Genomic DNA, 26067 nt, shown 5'->3' with positions numbered 1-26067 from the left:
TTCAGAACTGACCTTTAAACAACAGCAATAGAACATATCTTCTTTGTATATAAAAATTAAACAGATTAAATAATAACTTCATATGTGATTATATGTACCTTAAAACTGGTCTGAAATCTATGAAAGCAGCATTCTGATATAGGAGCCTGTCAATTGAAGTTACTACTAGCCATTTAACACATATGCTATATGTTGGTGTAATATTTAAAACAAATCAATATGAGTATCATTAGAGTGAAAGGTCAGGTGAAACCTTAAGCACTTGTGATAGAAAATGCCATCATGCATTAAGTGAGCTTATTTTAACCCATATTATTTTCTATCTAGCTATCAGCCTCTGAATGGAAAATCAATTGTAATTTGTAATAAGATTAATTGATCCTGTTAAGTAAGGCACAACAATATAAATAACATGGGATGCATTAATTTAAAAGAAAAAAAAATGCACACTTACTTTTCCCTTTTTCCTTCCCCTTCAGTTTACCATAAACATAAATAAAAAATAAGATAACTGAAGATTTCTTTCTTGAGAATCAAACTGAGTCCAAATGGTGTAGTCAGCAAGTTTAAAATACATTTTTAAAGTAAATACAACCTTTCCCAGCATTTCTGATGCTTTTTCAATGAAATTCCTTGTACTGACTTCCTGGTTGAGCAGGTCGACTAGCTCTGACATCATCAAAATGTGTCACAATGGCATGGAGTTCATTTGAGAATGCAGAGAAGATTTTTAGTGAAAATAAGGTAGTTCATGAAGAAATAAGCTCATGGACATCAAGCTCGAGCTTCATAAAGTCTCTGGGAGATGTTTTTTCATCATTTTGAGTGAAAAAAAATGCCAAAAATAACAAGTATGTAACTGTTTAAAATGTATAGGGAAAGATCATATGAGTAACATCTGCATGCTTCCCATGGCCTGCTCACACATGCGCAGCTAGCTTGAACTGTCCTTTACAAATAAATAGCACCACAGAACTCCAAATGTAGCAGAAAGTATTTTAAATAAATCACATAGCCTTATTAATCCATTTTATATTCACATGACAGATAAAAAAGTGTATTTAAAAGTGTATCTAAAACTGTAAAGGAGTTCACTTATGAATCATATAAAAATGTTAAGAGATTGTCATATCATATTATCCCCATATGCATTTAACATATATACAAGTTTTAAATAAATTTTTAGGGTATAAGCTATAAAAAAATCAGTGTTCAGTATGAATTACAGAGAATGATAATTGAATGTGTGGTGAGCTCTTATTTACTACTATGTAGGTTTAATTGATCTGACTGTAAATAGTTTAAAAAAATAATTAGAGATTATAAAGGGAATCTAGAATGTTTATATATGGGAAATACTTATTTTACTGTCACAATGGCTCCATTTGTTTACCCTTCACTCTTAATATATCTTTATAACCATACTCATAACTATATATTTACCATTAGTATACACTTTTACCTCAGTATAAGTAAAAATGAAATTATGAAATTATGTATATACTTAAGGTCATGTGTGAATGGCATGAAAAAAGGGAAAAGGAGGCTTACCTCGTAAGTGAAAACAATCAACATATACTTAACACATTGACAGTGTTTCCAGAAACATAACAAACTGCAAACAGATATTTAAGTCACTTATTTCTTAGTCTTTTTTGTTTCTCCGAAGTCTTCCAAGTGGGATTAGAAGCCATTCTCTTAAGCGTGGGATTAGCCCATTCCATCTCTTCTATTTTTTCCAAGATCTTATGGACTTTTACATAGTTCAGAGCTGATTCTAAGTCTTCAAACATTTTGGGACCTTCCGATGAAAATATCTTCAGCTTCGCATGGAACAAAATGTGTGTTTTCACCTGTGCTTTCTTCAATTCTGTTATCAAAGGTAAGAATATATATTTTTTTTTGCTATAACTGCTGATGAATAATCATTGTCAAAATGTATCGTAGCTTTATTTAATTTAATTGGTGACTTGAACCAGGCAGTTTTTAACACTAATTCCTTGTCTGAGGATGAGAGGAATTTGACAATGATAGATCTAGGTTGCTTTTTGTTAGCAGTATTCACTGTGGCAAGGGAACGATGTGCCCTCTCAATACCAAAGGACATAGCTTCAGTAAGATCAAGAGTCTTAGGTAACCAAGTATTGAGAAAGTTAGTCATGTTGTTCTCTTCTGTGCCTTCTGGTAGTTCAAATATTCTTAGGTTGTTGCGCCTGGATCTGTTTTCTAGATCATCTAACTTATTTTGTAGAGAAGTATTTTGTTTGAGTAAGAATTCCACATTGTTTTCATTTTCAATAATTCTCCCATCCATATCGGTCAGAGCTTCTTCAATACCTGTTATCTATGATTTTTGTTGTAACAAGTCTTGGTGAAGTAAATCCATTTGTTTGGTAGTTTTTTCCTTGAAATTATCTATTTTCATATCCGGCTTATCAATTTTTGTAGTATGATCCTGTATATTTGTTATCAAAGTCTGAATCTCTCTTTTGAGGCTGGAATCTTGGTTGCTAGATTTAGTGAAGCTCATGATGAATTCTTTCAGATGATGAGAAATTATCCAGAAGTAATTTGACAAGAAAATCTGCTTTTTTTGTTTTTAGCTAGATATTATTGTAGATGAAGTTAAGTTCTTTAAAATCATATATAAAGTTATTTTCAATTTTTAGTTTGAAGGCAGAATTCCTGTCAGAATAATATTTCTTTAGTGGAGCTGTTGAAAGAGCCCATCTTGGCCATGCCTCTCTATGGAAGCTTTTCTGAAGCTATTAATTTTGTAAAGAATGCCTAGAAACTGGACATGTTCAAGCAGGTGCTAGCCGGACTGTGTCCATTAAAAAGTAGTTTCTTAGCAGGATTCCATAATACTTCTTATATATGATATTTGCTTATGAAGTATAAATATGGTAAAGATAAGTCCTTCATGGAGAATTATTTACATCCATAGGAGATAAACCAAAGGTCTATGAGCTCTTTCAGTATTCCATTTTAATGTTTATATTTCCAGGAAGCACATAAGAAAATTGCAAACTAATCATTCTAGAATTTCTGCCAAACAAAAATGCTTCTTTTGGATATTTTTAGCCATTTAATTTGCAGCCTGTTACAATATATTGCTGATTTTTTAATGATGTTTATTCTAAACTTCACACTTTTGCAAGTAATTAAAATTTTACTGTTCCAAAACAAATTCCCAATAAACTTTCCATTTTAAATGTACTGTTTCCAAAAAGTAGTAAACTTCTAATTATATACTTCTTGGATATCATTCCAAGAGTAGAAAGCAACTACTCACTTGCATTTTCTCACTTGCATTTTCATTATAATACGTTAACATATGTAGGCCTTCTTGTCTCGCATGCATTTTAAGAGTAAATGCATAGATACATTCATGGAATTAACTTCAATTTAAATGTGAAAATAGTTTTATAGTTCTAACAAGTATCTGCCCATTCACCAATGAAAATAACACCAGTACTGAACATCTGAATATCTTTTCTCTCATACAATGCTCATTTTAGTTAACTTCTGAAACTGAAGCACATGGACTATTTTATTGTTCTGCAATGTCCCTTGAAGGCAGATCAGAAGTCAGGAATCACATTTTCATCTTTCATCCTTGTCGCTTGTGTCTATCATTTTAGATTTCTTTGCATCTGGCTTTTTTCTGTGAGCCATACCTTTTACTCTCCTGCTCCTTGCCAACTTAATGTTGAAAAAAGAATACATATGAATTGGAAGTGCCATACCGAAATCATCTTCCTTCATGCACTTACATTTCACCTATGCATATTCATTGGCCAAAAGTAAGTTTCTCATTTTTTCATCTCTGTAAAGCTGCTTATACTGAACATTCCTGGAAGTGAGCATAAGCCACAAGCCTTGATGTCATGACAACAGTGTTAGTAGACAAGGCTGATGGTCTGAGTGTTGAAAGCTGGGATCTCTTTTCCACACGGACATTTTGAATATTTCTTTAATAATACTGCTGAGGCATTTTTTAGCACTAAAAAATTAAAGGTATAACAAAATGTCCATATAATTAAGAAATAGCTACTAGATATGCAGTCCAGAAAACCACTGAAGAACATAAGCTAAAGTTCCTAGAGGACTATTTTATTCAGTGACTGTGAATCATGCAGTAGGCAAATGGAGACTGAGGAACTCAAACCTTGTACAACAAGAAGCAGTTTGTTTATCAAAGAACTTAGAACTCATCCTAAGCCATTAGTCAATAATCCTTGGAGAAAAGTCCTGCAATTGATCGATACTATGCAGTTGGATCTAGTCTCTCTCTGATATATATATATATATATATATATATATATATATATATATATATATATATATATATATATATGTGTGTGTGTGTGTGTGTGTGTGTGTGTGTGTGTGCGTGCACGCGTCTATATCAACTATATTTATAAATAGTCTAATTTCATACTTATATCAGGCTGGATGTAAATACTGTATATAGTTTTTTAAATTGTTATATATAATATTTGTAAATGATTCATACTATTGTTTTAAAATAAAAAATTACTTGAGTAAAAAAGAAGCAGTTTGTTAACATTTAATAGCCTTAATCCTGTATACTAAACTCCTAAACTAGTAGTTTGCCAGACATTTATGGAAGAAGCCAGCCAAAATTATGTTGGTGTTAGCTTGATCATGAAAAAAGTAATAAACAGTTATAGGTCGTATCTACGTCCCATACGCCTCAGTTGTCTAGATTTTCACAAAATGTCCAGACTTTTTTGACTCATATTTTAAACCTGTTCCTCACAAAATTTGTGGTTTTCTGGCAAATTAATAGGAATTTAAGTCATTAAATAACGGCAAACATTTGAGTTTCAGACTACATACCCTTCAGGAAAATTACATTAAGATATAACCTATTATTCTAGCAACTTTCTACATTTATAAGCATAATATTTAAAATTTGTCCCTGTTTTTATGCTTTGTCACACCATTAGTTTTGTTTTTTCCAGATTTCTTGGGATAAGAGCTTGAGAGGTATGCTACCTTCATATATTCTCTTGACTGCCATCTGTAAAAAATGGCTGAGGATGTACCATTATTAGAAAGCATTAATCCCTACCATAAAATTTGCTACAACAGTACTTTGAAGTAAGATTTAATATTTAAATACATTTAAACATTACAAAATTCTTCACTTCACCTTTTAAAACAAAAAAACACACACTGGAGCCAGAATAAGTTAAGCGCTTTTATCCCGTTTATTACAGAACTTCTTCAGAACAATAAAATAAATTACATACATCATTTCCTTTTATACTATTATTCTCCTGACATTATTTCCTACATTACTAATCCTTAAAAGGACATACACATTTAACATATAATTACTCAAAACATCACTTTCTGTCATGCTTTTCAATAATAATAGACTATAAAACAGTCCCTAAAGCTTATACAGAAATCTTCTATGTAACCATACATACATTATAAAAAACGTGAACAATACTAGCTAATATTATTTCTTAGTTAAAAGTCAGCATAATTTAAATAACTTTTGACAGAAATCTTGTCATTAATGCCTGGTGCTATATCAGCTCTTAAAAAAAAATTGCCATTTAAGTTCTATTTTTTCTAAAAAATTATTAAAGGATGCCACAAATTTATCTGTGTTCACTTTTTCAACTACAAAAAGGTAAACTTTCTAAATTTTTTACAATTTACAGAATGCTTGGCTAAAGCGTTACTCTTATCCTTTTTACTTATAGCCAAAATGTGCTCTCTAACTCTGTATTTTAACTTTATAATGGTCTTACCTATATAGAAATTTTCACAATTTGAACACACTGCAAGGTATACCAAGTTCTGTAATAAATGGGATGAAAGAGCTCAACTTATTCTGGCTCCAGTGCGTTTTTTTGTTTTAAACATTTAAACATTAGTAATGAAACTATAAATACCTTCAAAAAGAGGACATACTTTACTCCAGCATGTTAATCCTCCTGAAGCAGTACTTTGCCCAAGTGCAGTTTCCAGAACAAACAAAGGAATTCCACATGTAGAAAAGAAGATGAGGTAAGGAATCAAAAATGCACCTGTAAGTCAATGAGTTAAAAAAAACAAATGAGATATTTATAACTATGGTTACTGTTAATGTTAGCAGCCTGAAAAAGAGTTACCAAAAAGAAACTGAGATTGACTGAAGAATGTTGCTGGAAGAGTGACTTATGCTTTACAATTTCTAAAATATTGTCTGAAGTTCAAAAAGTATTTTACTGAAAAGAAAAAAAATATCAGTAGTTCAGTACTGCGGTTTATTGTGCAAATTATTTCATTACAAAAGTAAAGGGCATAGCAAATGAGTTTTGATATGTCATTTTGTCACTAACTAACTGCTTTATGTGTATGTATGTATTTAGACCATATTTATATAGAGTAGTCCATCTGAAAGACTGCATCATTATTTATTTATTTATTTTGTAAATGTATTTATTTGTTTCTTTGTTTGTTTATTTAAATGTGTTAAAAGGGATAGAGCACTGATCACAAATGACCAATTTCAGAATGAAAGTTTGACATTTACAGAGATAAAAGTACATATAGTTTAAACAATTGTTGAGAATATACATGTATTATATATGGTAAATGGGATAAACATACATATATGACATTTCTGCATGGATAGAAAGGCAGATGAGCAGGTTTATAAAACATGCATTGTACTATTACATATAGTTATAGATAAATTAATATATCTTTTAAACAGTGGGTTATATAGATGACTGACACTGCTTACAATATAGTCCTAGAGTTTCAAGTACTTTAGCAGTGCATTAGTATCACAACAGTTTTAAGTACCAATCTGTAAAGCAAAGGGAACAGGTAACAGGGAAGGTCTAAATAACTGGGAGTTTATGGCTTGACTGGGTTATTTGATCTGAGATATAATGGCATTTTACCATTTTCAAGAGGTGCATTTTCAGATAAAAACAGAATTTTGGGTAAGAGTGACAAAGTGGAGTCGCCTCACAGCAAGAGGTCTCCCGGTTCAATCCTTGGCTGGGGTGCTTTCTGTGTGGAGTCTGCATGTCTTCCCTGTATTTGTGTGGGTTTCCTCCAGGTATTCTGGTGTCCTCCCGCATTCCAAAAACATACAGTAGGTAGACTGGACACTCTAAATTGGCAATAAGTGTGAGTGTGTGTGCAAGTGTGTGGTGTGGAAGAATTACCACAACAGGGCTAGCCACCCAGCTGTGTAAATTTTGGCTCCAGATGATTCTCACTGTTGAAGTGACACCCCAACCCCATGTGCAAAAATGGGAAAATGGGTTGTGGCTGGATGGATGGGTGAAAATTTTTTAAGTGAGGTTGGTATGGATCCCCAATTTTGGGGAACTAGTACAGGAAAAGAGTGATTTGTGTATTGGAGTTTAGTTTAAGGTGCCTATAATGAAGGTTCAGAATGTCAAGGTTTCTAAGCTTATAGACTGGGAAGTCCAGTATTAGTCTGAAAGGTAGTGGAGAGAAAGTTTGGTTTTGAAGTAATTTGAATGGTTGTGATCCAAGAATTAGGTCTGCCCTTTGTTTGACGGTAAGCCATTTTGCTTTTTGTAGTGTTTTGAAATGGTGTTCTTCTTTTGGTTAGTGTGTGATGCACCTCCATATTTTATTGGTGAGTGTAATTCAGTTTTGAGTGAAATTATTTTAATGGCAACCTTCTCTTTCAAAATCCCTAAATGGGCTGAGGTAAAATATCAAGTATTCAAAGACACCAGATGTACAAACTTCCTTTAGTTCTATGTTAATCTCTGTAAGTTCAAATATATCTGTACTCTCCAAAATGTAGATATGACTGGTAGTTTTACAAGAACATTTTTTGCTAACCTAGAAAACTATATTAACCTCTCACTCCTTAAAAAAAAAAAGAGAGAGAAAAGAAAGAACAAACCAGCCTGGTGGTCCACCAGCAATATGATATGAGACAAAAACTCATTACAATATATAGCAAAACTAAATCACAGTTAACATTAAACGGTTCTCTAAAGCACTGAAAAACACCATCAGAAAAACTAAAGCTCCCCATAAACTTAGACCAACATTGGAAGCTAAGAATAATTACAAATCTTTCTTTACCTACATCAGGAAGTCATGAAATAACTCCATAAAATGTTCTGAACTCATTCAAAATGACACTACAACTCTGAACCAGTGGCTATCACAAATATAATGGCAAACAAATCCAGTGCTAACGCCACCCCATTGACATGTATACCAAACCTACACATAACTAAGGACTTGTAACTCCCTATCATCACAAAAGGACACTTGTTAAAAAAGTACTTTCCAAAACAGCAAAATACATCCTGTATGGGATCTGATAGCATACAAGGCTGCCTGCTGAACAGCTCTAAACATGCCGTGACAGAACCCCTCATACAACCATTCAGCCTGAACTTATCCACTAATTTTTGTCCCTGACGTTTGGCACACATCAGTTGTGATGCCACTTTTATAAGGGTGGTCCCACCACAGAACCCAATAATTACAGACCCATCAGCCTGATAAGCCTCATTTATAAGGTCATGGAGCAAGTCATACAAGACCTGACAAGCCAAAATATAAAAAAATCTTATAAGGCTTCAGACCCATCAGCCTGATAAGCCTCATGTACAAGGCCATGGAACAAGTCATACAAGCCCTGATAACCACACTATAAAAAAATCTTATAAGGCTTCACCCCAGCAGTTTGGCTTTGTAAGTGTAGATCCTGTCTAATGAATGTGGTACATTTTTTGAGAGGGTAACATAAGCCATAGATAGTGGTCATGCTTTCCATACAGCATACCTCAGCCTGCCGAAGCACTGATACTGTGTTATATACCAACATTTCAACAAACTAAATGCATTCCAAGCCAATCCTTATGTAGTTAGATGAAAAACTAATTGGTTGAGGGACAGAACCCACACCATGAGGATGATAGGTGCAGCCTCTGACAGCATGAAAATACAGAGTAAACTTAAATATTTTAATAGCAAGTGCACAAAGAATTAAAACTAAATAACAATACTGCAAAAAAAAAATTCTAATCCTGTTTCTTGCCTTTCCTGTAACTAGTCTAGTCCAGATACAGATTTGCTGTATCCAGGACTGTTTGTAAGCTTCTGAGCCCCCACGCCTTTCTGTGTTGGAGGGAAGCCTTCTAGCTTATCAGTGGGAGTGGTAAGCACTAAGTAGCCTATCTACCACAAGAGGAATGGTTTCTGGCCCAGAAAATGTAGTTTTTGGCCGTTTGGGCAGTTTTTCCATCTCTCTCAACTTTTCTGGTTTAAAAGCCTGCATTTGAGCTTGTTTCCCACTTCTTCTGTAACTGGTCTAGTCCAGACACAGATTTGCTGTATCCAAGACTGTTTGTAAGCTTATGAGCCTCCCAAGCCTTTCTGTGTTGTGCTGTATCCAGGACTGTTGTAAGCTTCTGAGGGGTGCCAAAGTCTGCTCTTCAAATTTTCCCTTAGATCTACTAGTTCTCTTCTCTCCTGCACTTATGCTAGCTTATTAATCTCGCACTTTACCAGACTTCTTGTAGCAATTATAGTAGCACACAAAAGTGCTACCACCACTAAACGTTCAACAAGGAAACAGATCCAGTACTTATTATCAATGCCCACCCCTCCAGGCATGTCTAAAGGTCAGTTCCCTGTGCTTTCTCCTATTAACCCGGTGAACTTGGCATTCTGAGGCAATGTAGCAACTGCCTCATGTACACTGACAGCCCTCTCCTCTTACATCCCAACACTCAGATTTGCGAGAGATGCACTTATATAGCCAAATTGGAAGCTACGCACTCTCCAGCCAAGACTGGAATAGCTAGTCAAGAGGAGAAGGTCAACACTTGCACCACATGACATGGAACACATAGCCCTCCAGAACACACCCCAGCACTGCCTTCACATAAAAACACAAACCACACACCCACCTTCATGGAGGCTCTCAATAAAAATCTACCCAAGCAGCAGAGGCCTCCAAGGCAGAAACACACTCAACCACCACAACACAAAACTAATGGCAAGACACATAACTCTCCTAAACAGTGTGTCACTCAACCAAAGCCCTTAAGGCAAAACAGCATTCCCAACACACTAATCATAGGTGACTCGATAGTGAGGCACACTGATGTCCCACTCACTTTGTTGAATAAGGAGAAAGTAACAGTCAGCTGCCTGTCAGGTGCCAGGATCCACCACATAATGCATGCAATCAGGTCCCCTCAACAACAGGTATAAATATGACTCTGTCATTGTACATATGGGTGTGAATGACCTGAGATGTACCTCCCTGGACTACATGAAAAGAGATATGGAGGAGCTCTAGGATTATGTAGACCAGGCGGGTATGACCTTAGCCCTGAACAGCATCCTACCATCACCCAGAATGAAACCACAGTACAAGTAGAAAATGTCTGATTTCAACAATTGGATAAGTTTCTGGTGTCATTCTAAGGGGATCCAGTATCTGTCTGCCTGGGATGACATGACTGACAGACCTCGATGTTTTGCCATAGATGGCCTACATCTATCACCCCTGGGCTTACGTAGTGCCTTTTTTAGGCTGTGTTCCAAAGACCAAATTACCACGGTAACAGCTACAAACAAATGCAACCTGAGGGTCATGCTGCTCAATGCTAGAAGTCTAAATCACAAAATGCACTCGCTCGAAGCACTTCTTAAAATGGAGAACATTGACATTTGTGCTGTAACAGAGACCTGGTACAAGGCAGCAAAACCACCCCTGCACTACCAGGCTATAACTCATTCCACACCTTTTAACCCCAGAACTTGAACAGAAGCTCAAAAGGTGGTGGTGTTTCCATATTCATAAAGGATGAGCACACCTCCAGACTGGTAGCACAACATAACGAATCAGAGATACTTCAGGTGCAGCTAAAATTGGGTAAGACAGTGATTCAGGTCATAGCCTGCTATAGGTCCCCAACCATGTCCCAAGACTCACACTCCACGTTCCTAAGCACCCTGGAGAATATTAGGGTACAACCTAACACTCTCTTACTAGGCAGCTTAAACTACCCCTCCATTAACTGGGAAAACTACTCATGTACCAATACACTTACCCAATGTTTCCTGGAGTTCATTAATTCCAGTGCCCTGGACCAGCTCATTCTTACCCTCACTAGAGGTAGCAACATCCTTGATTTGGTCATTACTAACATGGGCAACCATTGCTCTGCACGAATAGTCAGCTCCTGCCTGGTTAGATCTGACCACAAACTAATCACCTTGGAAATCCACATCCCTCCTACCCCCCCCCCCCACACACACACACACACACACACACAAAGGTAACCACCATGAAAAACTTCTCCAAAGCTAACTTTGGGTTCCTAAAAACAGAGGTGGCTAACTTAACGGCATTAAAAGGGAACTTCCTGCATGGAGGCAACTGTACGGCTTAAAGTAAGTAAGCAAAAATTCAAAGACAGCCAGCAGACAGAATCCTGGTGAATAAATCCATTTATTGGAGAATGAAATCCATCCAGTAAAGACAGCAAAAGCACACAGACCGGTTTCGGCTGGTTAATACACACAGCCTTCTTCAATGTAAAACAAATTAATCCAAAACTGTCATTTAAATACCCAACAAAAGAATGTGATTGGTTAAGCTTAGAACTGCTCATTTAATCCTGGTGGAAATAAACCACCTAATTTAATGATCCATTTTTTCTCTTTGGAACTAAGTAGAGAATGCCAGCCAGTTTTATTTTGTTTATTACCCTTAATAGTATCAATTATGGTAAATAAAAAAAAAAAACATCAGGTAGTTCATCCGACTGCTAACTTTTTATTTATCATAATTGATACTATTAAGGGTAATAAACAAAATAAAACTGGCTGGCATTCTCTACTTAGTTCCAAAGAGAAAAAATGGATCATTAAATTAGGTGGTTTATTTCCACCAGGATTAAATGAGCAGTTCTAAGCTTAACCAATCACATTCTTTTGTTGGGTATTTAAATGACAGTTTTGGATTAATTTGTTTTACATTGAAGAAGGCTGTGTGTATTAACTAGCCGAAACCGGTCTGTGTGCTTTTGCTGTCTTTACTGGATGGATTTCATTCTTTAATAAATGGATTTATTCACCAGGATTCTGTCTGCTGGCTGTCTTTGAATTTTTGCTAACTTCACGGCACCCATGCAAATGGAGAATGGTTGTGTGACCACTGAATCATACACCAATGCACTGTACAAACACATACACAAATCCATGGATATTGCCATACCCAATAGAACCAAGACGCTCTCCTCCAAAAAAAGGAAGCCAATCTGGTGGTCCTCTGCCATAAACAAACTCTACAACCGAAGGAGGAAACTGATGTGGAATAAGGTGAAGTCTCAAGACTGGAAAAACTCCCTTATCAGCCTCAACAAAATGTTGAAATCCCTCATCAAATCCTGTAAAGCTAGCTATGAAAACAGAATTGCAGCAGATAGTAAAGACAACCACAAGGTCATTATGTAAAGAATCTCCATGACAATACCCAGATTTTCTCTGAGCTACTGCACAATGGTACCTCCAATACTGAGCCAACAGATATTGCCAGTGTACTGGCCAACAGATTCAGTGCCAACTTTACCCCTCTATCCCCCCTAAGGGACCAGTCACAATACCAGTAGATTGCCAGGCACCCAGTATTACTGCTGCACAGGTTAAAACAGCACTGTCCAAGGCCAAGAATACAGCTTCTATGGGACATGACAATATCCCTGGCTGTGTTCTACAAGAACTACAGAGTGAACTGGCACCTCATTTGTGTGCCTTGTTCAATCACAGCCTCACCTCAGGCTTTGTCCTTACTGAATGGCTCATTGTTACAGTCATCCCTCTCCACAAAGGAGGAGCAACTACAGACCCTGGGAACTATCACCCCATTAGCCTGATGAGTCTGATATGCAAAGGTATGGAACGCATCATCATGGACCTAATAAACAAGGATATAGGGAATCACCAAACTCTGGATCCCACACAGTTTGGTTTTGTGAAGGGTAGATCATGCCTACTTAACTTGGTTGACTTCTTTGAGTCAGTCACCAGAGCTATGGATGAAGGCAATGTGGTTCATACAGCCTACCTTGATCTGGCCAAGGTTTTTGATACCATTCCCCACTCAGGAATCATAGAAAAACTCACTAAGCTAGGCATCAACCCCTATATCACTAGGTGGGTTGCAAACTGACTCACAGATAGAACCCACAGTGTGAAAGTAGCTGACTGCAAGTCAGACTGCTGACTAGTCTTGAGTGGAGTCACACAGGGTTCGGTCCTGGGTCCTCTCCTGTTTAGTATCTACTTGTCTGAAGTCCAGGCCAACACGAAGGGACTCTGCTGACAAAGTTCACAGACGATTGCAAGTTGGGAGCTATTATTAACTCCCCAAGTGATGGTGACATCCTACAGAATGGCCTCACTGAGACCAACGACTGGTGTCAGAACCATGGCCTTAAACTCAGTGCCAAAAAAAATGTATCGTCATCCCCTTTGGGAAAAACTTGGTTCCCATGAATTACCACATTGATGGTAGTCCACTGAACACAGAGGGCATTAAGAGATCCAGGAACACAGGTTGAAAGCAACCCCTCTTTTGATCACCACATTGTCACTGTGGTCAGAAAGTCCTTCTATGTGGCACATCTCATTACTATGGGTTTTGCATCCAGGAAGAAAGAGTTCATTGTCTCCCTCTACTCTTCCCTCATTAGGCCAATCATCGATTACAATGCCCCATTTGGCATGTACCTCTCTAGACACCTGCAACAACTGGAGAGGGCACACAACTACCTCATAAAGAGGATCCTAGGCCTTAAACACTTGTCCTATATGGACAGACTCAAAAATCTCCAACTATTCTCTGTCTCATATCACCCACTTAGAGGTGATCTCTGCTTGACTTACAAAGCCATGTCTGACCCAGCTCTGTTAGAAATGCTACATCTACAGAAATCCCAATCCCTCTGCACCACATGTTCCATAGGCCTCAACCTCATTACCACAATTAACAGAACATGCTGAAGGGACAGGTTCATAACCCAGACACTGCCCATGCTATGGAATAGACTTCCCATACATGTCAAGCAGAGCACCTCACTGACCCTCTTCAAGAGAAATCTTGACGAATGGATGGGAAACAGAAAATTCACCCCAGGGATAACCCATAACTACTCAACAGAGGCACTGGGAACTAAGGTCAGGTGGCACTATGCCAGGGTAATCTTATAGCTAGGCTTGCAAAGGCCCCAGGGCCATTAGCCTAGTACACACCTATGAACCTATGAGCCAGTGCCTTGAGCCTGTTTTGTAAACAAGTGCCACCCCCCATCCATTCAAGTGTAGAGCAAAATAAAGGCATGTCACTCTAATAAGCCCATAAGCAATTGCCTTATTACAGTTAGATTTATGCCCCTCCCCCCCAGCTCTTCCGAAAAAAAAAAAACAGACATTCCTTTTACTGGCACACAGTGGCCCGATACATACCATCCCCACCGCTGTTTCTGTGCCCTGCCCCCAACCCTCCTTCAGCATAATTTCTTTTTCAAAGTGCTATAGTATTTATGCCACTTTAGTTAAAAAAATATTTTCTCCTTTTTAAACTGTAGGAAACTGCTTGTTAAAATGTAGTAAACAGCTGCTACAGTTTATACCCTGCCTGCACTGAGCATTAAGGCACTCATGTTTTAGTTAAAAAAAGAAAAAAAAAATCTTCTTTTTAAACTGTAGCAAACTGCTTGCTATAAATGTAGCAAACAGTTGCTACAGCTTATACCCTGCCTGCAAGGACTGCTACAGCACTTAGATTTTAGTTAATAAAGGGGTTTTTTTTGTACTTTTAAACTGTAGCAAACTGCTTGCTATAATGTAACAAGCAGTTGCTACAGTTAGGCCATACACAGAGCACTATAGAACTCAGGTTTGACCACAAATGCTATACCAGCTTTGAACAGCCCATATTGCATTAACAAAAGATCAAGATCGGCTAATCACACCCATCAACACTTTGCAACTGGGGCAGTTGCCCCTCTCACCCCTTCCTAGCTATGCTACTAATTGTTGCATTTGGCAAATAAACCATCCACACAGTGTATAGTACAGAAAAGATTCAACTCCAAAATGAACATGTTGTAAGAGACCTTAGAACATGGGTAGATAACTCCTTCTCTTTTGATCAGCATGTTGCAATAGTGATTAGTAAATCCATCTATCTGACTCCGCTGATCACAAAGAGTATTTCCTTTAGGTTCAAAGAAGTTTTGGCACCTCTGTATTCTAGACTAATAAGTCCCATCACAGAATATAATGCCCACTTTAGGATGTTCCTTTCTAAACATATCAAGCAGTTAGAGACCTCAAAGGTTCCTGACAAAAAGAATATTATGGGACTAAAAGACCTGGGCTATCAAGATAAACTGAAGGCCTTGTCTTTGTGTTCAGTGACCTACAGTCTCCTTAGTGGCAATCTGTGTCTTGCAATTAGGGATCTGGAAGTCTAAGGTCTCTTATTTTACCACAAATCAAATAGTCCTGTATAAACAAAATCAGAGATCTGAACCTGCTTCAGCAAATAAACAGATCATGGTGGAGACACACATTCTTCAGACAGTAACTACCCCTTCTCTGGAGCAAACATCATATTCAGATTGAGCAATGTGACACAATATCTTCCTTTAAGAAGGAATTAGACAATTAGATGGGTATTCATACACTCATCCCCCCCATATGCTTGGCTTATCTCTCCTTGAAAAGGAGGTAAGGTTTGATGGTGAGTATTGACAAGGTGTAAATGGCCACATGGCTCAATTGCTTTATACATTGTATGATTCTGTGCTACAACCATAACTTTATAGCTTCCTTTTCTTGTCATCACAATGCTGAATGATCAGAGCAGGAAGAATGTTTAAAATCTGCTTTGAAAAGTGATTTCACAGTGCAGCTGTGGAAACATTTCTAAGCAGTTCTGAAATTATATTTGTCAGTTCTGAGCAGATGCCATTAAAAGTTACAGCAGACAGTTGTAATCAGGTCTCTGATTATAATCAGGTTGCTATGTGTTCGAGACATGGATGTCAAGAAATTCACTTTAACAGCAAAGGTCAAGAGGTTATTCTTGACAGCCAGGTTCAGAACAAACAACTACCTGGTTTATAATCGAAAAGACCCAATCATAATCCTTTGTAGTGTATGCAGCTTTACTTGCTCTTAAGTGCTACAAAAGCCAGGGGAAATAATTGTAATAGCACTAAGTGTTTAAAGCTTTGAAAGTTATAATACATTTTCTATTGCTACTTGGAGAGTGGCCTCCACAGAAGAATAGCGAGAAGCTGTTAAGTACATCAGACTTTGGTCTTTTTTTAAAAAAAAAAAAAAAGTCCAAATGAAGTCTGAAGTGTTTGACAGCTTCCTGCCTTTTTTTATGTAGTGGTTAATGACCTCTTTTAATGTTCTAGTGGGAGAATAGAGAGTATTGAATGGTTCTTAAGAAAAGCATATTAAGCACCTTTCTCACATCAGAAAAGACCTTAACAAGCATGTCTTTTCGCCATATTCAGAGCATAATTGCAGCACTCCATACAGTACATGAAATCTATATGCAGAGTAAAAGTGAATGTCTTTGTTCATGATGCTTCATAAGTTTTGATTTGCTTTGGCTAAATATTTTGCATTATATATCTGTGTCTACTTTCTTGAAGCAGATATTCTTCCAGAAATAGTGATACTTCATACCATGAGTAAGTATCCATAACACCTGGAATTTGACAAACTGTAGCTGTCACACTCATAAGCAGAAACATGGAGTTATGGTCATGCAATTCCATTCTCATGAGCTGAAATTTCAGAAATTATGCCTGTGATTGTTAAATGTTATCTTTTTTCATTACTGTGATTCTGTTATAATTTTAGCGCTTTTGTATACAAACAAAATTAAGACAGGAATGGTATGCTAGTAATTAAATATAAAAGTAAATGCAAATTATGATGAACAAGTGTTCTTTCCTAAAATGCCAAATGTCATGCCAAATAATTATATATACTTGTGTATGAGGCGAAATTTGTCATCAGCTGCCTAAAGCAAAATATGTCAAGGAACACAATACCAACTGTTGTTTTCCAGTGTGATTTCTAAGTGTGCACCAGCAGTGAGTCCCTTCTTTTGGGAGATTTCTCCTATCTTTGAGTTGGCATGACCATGGAGTCAGTATGCCCCCCACACTGAGGGGTACACAGGTGATGTCACCCCTGCAAAAAATACTTACACTATTTTTCACCCTTCTGTCTTTCAGCATTAGTTTTTGTTATTTCTGGTGCTCAGTGTTTTGCCATTTGGCATTTCACAGTAGACCCATGTAAATGTTATATTTCCCAGTAGACAGTCCAAATTGCAGCATTTAGTGTACTTTTCCAAGAAAAATGGAAAACAGAGGTCCCTACTCATGAGATGAAATATATACTTTTAGCAAAGGTGTCAGTGAAACTACTTTTCAAAAGTCACGTTTCTTCAAAGGGATTCTAGTTCTTGACATAGGTTACTCAGTTGCTAGCCAGTCTTGCAGAATGAATTGCTTAGAAGTGGCAGCATCCTGAAAAGGTTTTTCACCCCAATTCATTGTACACTGATGGGGTAGAAAGAGCATAAAACAGTGAACTGAATAAAGTTACATTTGAGCACATATTGTTTCTATGTCACACTGGTAATAATAAAATAGATTATAATGCTATCAAGTCTAGACTTTAAAAATACACATTTACAGACCTCTGTTTTAATGCCGGAATTTTCTCCTTGGTATAGCACAAATCTACCTGCACCCAATCAACCTATTCATTCTATGGGATAAAAGCAAAACCATATGGTATGGAGAACTAAAGTCAAGAGCAATGTTCTCCTAAGCTTCACTGAAACAATAAGCAACTTCTATATTTATACCTGGACTACTTGAGAGCCCTACAGCATATTTGCTCCTGCCTGGGTACCCCAGTCAGGTCATTTGTTGTCCAACAGGAAGAGTCCGATAGCATGGAGTGGACCAGCTTGCTAGTCCTACAGAGTGACCTACCCATCTGTTGGAGAACCCCCTTGCAACAGCTCCTTGAACTTCACTGTAGGCTCTCAGCCCCAGGGAGCATGCCTGAGCTTTTGTACATGCACTCCCATGTGTGTATATGCATGCCTCCGCACCCTCACACTCAACTACATGCATAGACACACATGGCAGTGCATGTACATAAGCTCAGACTCAATGGGTGCAACATCTACAGCCCTCACTACGTGTCACCTAAGTGGTGTGCCAAAGCCAGTGCCCACTCACTCACATCCTCCATAACCAGCTCCATCAGGTGCAGCAGGAGCGTTTTTTAAATACAGTTTATAAAATGTATGCAAGAGCAAGGAAAATGAGAGAATGACACATCCATCTAAGGAACGAATAGCCAAGTTTTAAATTTCATGTTATTTTATGTATATATCTGTTGAACTACATAAGCAAGCAATGTCTTAATTTTGGAGGATTTTGCAGCTAAAAAGAAGCATAACTATTATAAAGTTTCTTATTCTAACAACAGTAGTTAGTTACATATCTAGTAGCAGTATATGGGGCTAGTGAGACAGCTAATATTGAAGTTGTATACATACAATGTGGAGATTTAAATATTGCTTTGATGCTGTTTCAGGCCTACAGTAGTGGCAAGAGGTATTGAGCAAAATTCTGAAACAGACTGAGGGAGAAACGTGGAAGCGAATGTAAGTGAAAGTCTTATTCTTCTTGGCAAGTTAATTATTGTTTCAGTGGAGTTCTAAAGAAAATTGTTCCTGACTACACAAAGCTCCATATGGCTACTCAAAATATCATATTTAAAACTGAATTTAATTATTAAGGCATTCTCTAGGATTCAAAAACATTTGCCATACTGCAGTTGGTAATGTGACATGTGCAGCCATGTGCAAGGTGCGTGCAGTTCAGAGACTCACTCAGCATAATTGGCGGAGACCAAGAAGCATAGCTGCTCAAAATATGTGCTATTGGCAGTATAATCAGTTGGTAATAGGTAACAGTATTAAAATGAAATGCTGTGTTTAGGTGAATGTCATAAAACTAGATGGTGGAGTGATTCAGAAATGTATAAACAACATGATGTGATGCATAAACAAAAGTTTTAGCAGCCGCAGCATTATCTAGGTGCACATACAAGGGAGCTGTAGAAACATGTAAGGGTTGTCACCACATCAGTGAATGTCTATATGCAATGGGTTAGTATTGCCACTATAAGGCCCAGTGGAGTGAACCATTGTCCTCACTTGTGCAATGTCATCTGACTACATTTAACATTTCATGACCTTCGCAACAGCAACATTATAGGCCAGTACCATGGGGGTAAGAATACCATGCAGGAGATGATACATGTGTCACCCTTACCTGTAGAATTATGGCAGTTGTGGATTATCTAATACAATGGATGTAAAGCAATGTGTGGGTTTATGTATACTAGCTAGAGAAACATTTCAGCAACCAACAGGGAACAGAATGAGAGCATCTCAGACATTTGCCTTGAAAATTCTCCATCAGTTTCACAGTGCTACACTGCAACATTTGGGGGAGCATATGGGATTTCCACATACTACAGAGGGTGGTGCTAACACCATGCAGAATGTTTATAATGTAGCCAATTTCTCTGAAGTACTGGGGGCCATACACTGCACTCACAATGAAATAAAGGTCCTATCTGGTGACCCGGGAAAAAATATCATCATATCAACTGCCAGGTGGTCTGTAATGCACAGGGTATCAACAATGTGTGCAGGTCACCCAGCTACTTACCATGCCTCCCACACATACCTCTCAACATCTAAGAGCAAGAAATATTGGCAAAGCCATATATAATGGGGAGGACAAAGACCCAAAAATAGGGACGTTTGTTAAATATTGCTCCTACAAACTTAGAAATAATAGTATAATATATTTTGTGTTATCATGGATTTTTGAAGACTACAAAGTCTGAAATTCAAATCTCTGCCATTATTTTCTGATTTCAATCCTCAATGAGTTGAAAATGATTTGTGAGAAAACCAAAATTTTATGAGAACAAACCAAAAATATGAGGCAAAAATCTGGGCAGTCTTCAAAAATCTGTACAATTGAGAAGTATGCTCCCACATATTACCTTTATCAACTGTTTGTTATGGATGACTTTGCTCAGGTACATCTTATTGCTGACGAGGGACATGGCCAGGAACCCTGGCTGATGACACCCATCCAAAATACACAGACTGTAACAGACCATAGATACAACTATGCCCAATCATAAACCTTTGTTGCAGAACATGTGTTTGGGCTGCTAAAGGCATATGTTTGAGCTGCCTGAATGTATATGATGGTGCCCTGCAGTATGACCCTGGCCCATGTAGTGAAATATTCTCAGCATGTGCAATGTTACACAACATGATAATTAGAAAGAAGTTGCAAAAGAGAGACCAATTACAGGATGAACATCTCTCAACACACCAGCCAGTACATTGTGAGCCTGATGAGGAGTCCATGGATGACCTAGGAGCAGGAGATAAACATCTAGATGGAGGCAAGCACAGTACGCCACAGAACCATCAAAGAGGCACTGACCATCACATAGCTTCAGCCCATAGTAAAGCATATACACTATAGTAAAAGTGATGCATGCAAACCCAATATCAGACTGTGTTTACCTATGCATAGGCTGTCTGCACTGTGCATCAAACATAGGCTACCCAAGTAACAAAATGCAAATGGTATGGCACAGTTACAATCATTTGTATAGGTGGGGAAGGGAGCATGATGGTGCAGTGACTTCCACTAGACACGTGTGAGGACTATACAGAATGCAAACTTTGGAATGTACTGTTTGAGTGTCTGAGGGGGGGTATGGGGGGATTACTGAAGAAAGCTATGGGAAAAGCTACTATCTTTGGCAAACTGTGAATATGAGGCATTGGAAGCTACAGTGCTGTGAGTGTGGGTATGCTGGGACACAAAGTCTCAGTAGTACTTGCTGTACCATGGCCGAATCAAACAGACAGGTCTAGGCCATGCATGGAAGATGAGTGGGTATCATGTGTGCATTCCAGTCCATGGTTGCTGCCTCTACCAGGAGTTTCATGGATAGTGCTATGCCCCAGTCAGATGTAAGTGTACTGCATGTCCGAGCAATGTCCATTACCAGACATGTGACTGGCTCAAGTGCCATGACCTTGAGGATGCCCTTTCCTTTCCATAGGTACCTCCACACTTGATGTCACAATGGAAGTGCTGGCACAGCATTGCTGTGACCTTGGCCATTCATGTACAAGATGGCTACCCTCTACAAAGGTAGAGGTAGATCAGCTCCATTAACCATGCCCTGCAAATGGCATACAAGCATGATGAATGCATGAGTCTGCACCAACCTGTTCTTCCTATGTGGAATGTACCTCTTGGGTGGTGTCCATATGCACAGCTGCTTGGCCAATAGCATAGTTAGGGGAATGTGTCCACGCATTCTCTTTGTCCAGTCCTGCTGCTGTCAGAATTGGACATCTCTTCAAGATTGGGTCCCATAGTGGTGGAGCTAGACAGATAATCACCTGTGAAGACACCAGTAGCCCATCACTTTTATTTTACTCAAAGTGAAAACTTACTCTGATGGTAAATAGTGATGAAAATGGGAAATACAACTTTACCTTGTGCAGGTGCTCTTCAAGGTTATATCTGTAATGAGCCTACAGTATAGAAACCACACAACATTGGAGTCATGCTCACTAATAATCATAATTATCCATGGCTTAATACAGGAAGAGAATAAACTCCTGGGGCATCTCCAATGGATGCTTATGGGGAACTCTGCAGCAAAGCCCCATCAACACCTCACTATGGGACTCTGAAGAGACTGATCACCCACACAGAAATGCCAGAAAGCCCTCCATCTCCATCAGTGGTGGCCCAACTGAAAGTCTGTCTCATGTTGCTCTACTGTGCCATGCAAAGTGGGTAGCATGGTTTTCCACATAACAGATGATGTCAATGACTTTATGTCTGACCTACTCATAAGTCCAGTTCTAGCTATCAACAGCTTTAATGTCTACAACAAGATCCTGCTAAGTATGGTCATAATGGGGCTGGGTACAGTCTCCTGTCTGTGCAGCTGTTGGCCATGGAGGTTGATGGCCTGCAGCAGTACTTCATTCTCTGCACTGAAGAACTTGCTCTTCCTTACCATTCCCTTGACAGACATAACACTGTGTGAAGAAAGACTACACTATGTCAGTATGCTTGTGTGGACTGCTTGTCAAGTGAGACTATCTGCAGTGTAGTACCCTTCCTATCCACTCAGTTGGGAATGCTAATATGTAGACATAAGAACATAATATACAACCATCATCCACTAACAGGCAGGCTTAACCCATGGAGTTAAGTATGCTGCTACATGCAATGTCCCCTCCAATGTCAAAGTACAGTAGAGAATACATTCAGCAACATGGAACTTTCTGTAAGTATACCACAAAGCCATAACCATCATGGTCCCATTCCACAGAGACACAGACACCCACTAGCACAAAAGGATGTAGGCTGAAGCTGTACTGGTATAATGAGTGTTGCAGTGGCAAGTTCATGTTATACATGCCTATGTGTGTGCCCCAAGGGAATCCAGTACATAGCTATATGTCTATCTCAGCATATCACAAGGTAGTGCAGATCTATTTCAACAACAACATTTCACAACTGCTATATCTCATTAACCATCAAAGCACTTATAGAGAACCACTCTGTGCTGCACTGATGACTTTACCTTTGTTAAAATATTTAATAGTCAATGCACAGTTCCCTATATCAAGTATTTCTTCAAAGAAGCATAAGTTTACAATTTCACATCTGTATGTGCAATGCAAATGTTGCACACACCTTCAGCAAGCAGTAGTCCTGCTTTCCTCAGAGTTAACTGACATCCACAGGTAAAGTTCTTTTCTTTAACAGAGCTCTGCATCCTCTTCTACAGTACAATGAGCCTCTTTGCAGCTGCCAGGATTTATATTGCACTGATTTGGGCCTCTAAATGTGATGATTACACAGATAACAGATCATCTCATAAATGTCTTTGAATGACTCATTCTATGCATTGCATCTGTACACCGTGTCTCACAGATGGGTCTACTCAGCATTCTGCACACACCTGAGCACTTCTGAGGTACAATGTGCATGTGCAGACTCATTAATGTCATCAGGGGGTGCCCTGTATTTTCTTAGTTAAGACTGCTAAGCATGGGGTCATTAAAGAGCACTGTCTAATACTTAAAGTACATGGCTGTAGTGCTGAATTGTGTCTGCTATATTTCACACCTTCTATGCCCTTCCTGCACATATTCAAGCTGGCATTGAATATCTCAAACCTTGCAAATGGTCATGCTACTAGGTAGCATTATGTTGGGTGGCAATTCTCATAACAGAAAACAGGCATGACTGCAAGATTCCAGTCATCATTCTATTATATTAGACCTAGTGAATGAATTTTGCAAATGGTTATGTGTCATTTTTGAATGCCAACAACCTTCATGTAAAATGCTTGTATTACAAATGTATTAGAACTGTATGCCATGTATATATCAAACTGCTGGTACAGAACTGTGTGTTGAAAAGGTTTTTGCAAAGTTCTTAAAATATAACCACAGCATGCCCTACTGGAATAGAACAGAAATGTGTATACACTATTGTAACTGGTTAAATGCATATGTTTTAACAGTGGAAACTGGGATACAGAAGGTTAAATTCAGAAAAATAGCTGAAATGAAATTGCTTTATGGCCATGCAATAAAAAGGTGTTAGCTTTCAGTTTCAGTGCAGCAACAGACACAATGCCTGTGCTGAGAAGTTTTCTGTATTGTTTTGGAAGTGATTTATTGTTTTATGACTTCCATGATCTGCAAAGATCTGAAGGAAAGCCATTGGGTATGTATTTTCACAGGTAGATGCTAAATACTGCTAGCTTTAAGCAGTGGGGGGTTTACCTGGGATAGAGTCAGATGACAAGAAATTATGTCATTCTGCAAGCTATCCCAGCAGTAATATTTGAGATATTACTTTAAGAACTCTCTTGAGAGAGAGACTACATTCTGTATTCTGTCTTTGATCTGACAACATCAAGATCCACCCACCACATCTCCCTTGCTGCGCTAATTAAGTAAGTGTACTAGGTTACAGTAATTTTCTTAGATATAGTCAGGAATATAGCAAAGCTTAGCTTAGATATTTGTCTTTATTTATTTATTTGAGACTGTCCTGCAATGTTGTTTTAAATATTTCCTGTGATTTTGAACTCTGATGTTGCTGTAAATGTATATTTACTATTGTCTTGTTCTTTTATTTATTATTAAATATATTTAAACCTTTCATTGTGGCTGATCTGTCTAGAGATATTTAAGTTCTGTGAGTACTTGCGTATTTATTTGGTGACACTGTGTAGGCCACACCTAATAGCCTTGCTCTTGGTCAAACTACTATTTGTATTAACAGTAACATTACACAGTAAGATTGAAGACCTTTTGGTTATGGGCCTTAAAGTAGCTGATAAAGAGGTGACTGGTGGCAGTAATAACTACCTTATAGTCTGGGCAGAAGGGGGCATAGCTAGTAAACCTTTCCCAGGGCTGTGTGTGTGTGTGTGTGTGTGTGTGTGTGTGTGTGTGTGTGTGTGTGTGTGTGTGTGTGTGTGTGTGTGTGTGTGTGTGTGTGTGTGTGTGTGTGTGTGTGTGTGTGTGTGTGTGTGTGTGTGTGTGTGTGTGTGTGTGTGTCAGCTACTTGGGCATGAACACGAATCACTGCTTGGACAGACAGAGTGTTGGAGGTCTTAGCTTGGCCACTCACCTCCGATCTCAACTCTGTAGCTGTGCCAGTGGGAGAGTCTTATTGGGGATCTGGAGAAAGAAGGAGAAACCAGCCGCAGACTGACTGTGGTCTCTATGTGCTCTTTAGGGAAATTGCACTTGATGCAGAAAGCTGCATCTTTAAATATTGTGTGTGTACCTGCCATCCTCCCAATGTACATCCTTCACTGGTGCCAGTGGTGAGGATTGAGGCTCCTTGATTACTGGTCCAGTGGTGGGGTGTCATATGTGTACTTTTTCACTGCTGGGTGTTTAACTGATCTACCAAATAAAAATGTTTGTGTCACTCGAACATTCAGCATTTTCTCTCTAATAACTTCATTATAAGATTCAGTTATATGCTATGTAAATTATTCTCAGGACAACCCCTAACATCACTTTATAAACAACATCAACAACAATATAAACACATTTAAGTGTAAGCATTCTCCTCTTATCTACAGAAGCAACTAATTTATCTATTTTGTTAGTAATACTGTAAAGTGATATTTCCTGAATCTGGACTAAAACAACCCTTTTATGGGTACTTTTTGTGCAGATAATTGTATATAAAAAACTTCTTCTATTATTTATCTAACAGCCTTAAATCCTTATTCAGGTGAAAGTTTCTGATAACAAAGCTTTTACATTTTTATCTCCTGTAGACAAAGAAATAATATAAAGAGCAGGCATATGAGCAGTATAGAAATCACGTCAGTCTTAGGGTGCTTTCTATGGTATATCATGTCAGCTTTCTATGAGGGAGCAGCAGCCTTGTATCAAGGGTCTGACTAACCTTTGCAAATTCATTAACGGTATAATAAAGTGAATGCAACATCCACTTTACATCATAAAGCCTCATTATTTCTCTACATTTTTTTTTTGCTGAGGAAGGGTTCCCTAAAGAACAGTTTAAGAATTCACCCATATATAAAATAAAATATCTAGAAGAGAAATTATATTGGTGGACTCTGAAAATTAAGATGAGGAATTCTCCTTTTCAGAATCCCAAGAGTTAGGGGTAAGAAATTGCTGTGTATAAAAAAGTTGTCACTCCTAGAGGAATCAGAGGAAAGAATTGTTTTCCTTCTTGAAACTTTGCAGCTACCTGCGAAGGTTCACATCTTGGTGCTACATCCTTAGACCTAAGTTGGTCAAAAGTAGATAGT

The 26067-nt window shown here is 38.1% G+C and overlaps 1 protein-coding gene across 3 annotated transcripts in view; it reads right to left on the bottom strand.

Annotated features, from left to right (window-relative positions):
* The window catches only part of LOC122808962 (sodium- and chloride-dependent GABA transporter 2-like), a 1071132-nt gene that overhangs the window by 791093 nt on the left and 253972 nt on the right, over positions 1-26067 (bottom strand). For 2 of the 3 annotated variants that reach the window (XM_044080126.1, XM_044080128.1), the window contains exon 3: positions 5940-6074. The exons of the other annotated variant lie outside the window; for it this stretch is intronic. In XM_044080126.1, the coding sequence (XP_043936061.1) occupies positions 5940-6074 (135 nt within the window). The remainder of the gene's footprint in view (positions 1-5939; positions 6075-26067) is intronic. 3 annotated transcript variants of the gene reach the window in all.

This window comes from Protopterus annectens, chromosome 8.part0 (genome assembly GCF_019279795.1).
Source record: "Protopterus annectens isolate FY-2018-M chromosome 8.part0, PAN1.0, whole genome shotgun sequence".
In the NCBI taxonomy this organism is placed as follows: domain Eukaryota; kingdom Metazoa; phylum Chordata; order Ceratodontiformes; family Protopteridae; genus Protopterus; species Protopterus annectens.
Note: the sequence above shows the minus strand (reverse complement) of the source record. Positions and strands in the feature narration are given on the sequence as shown.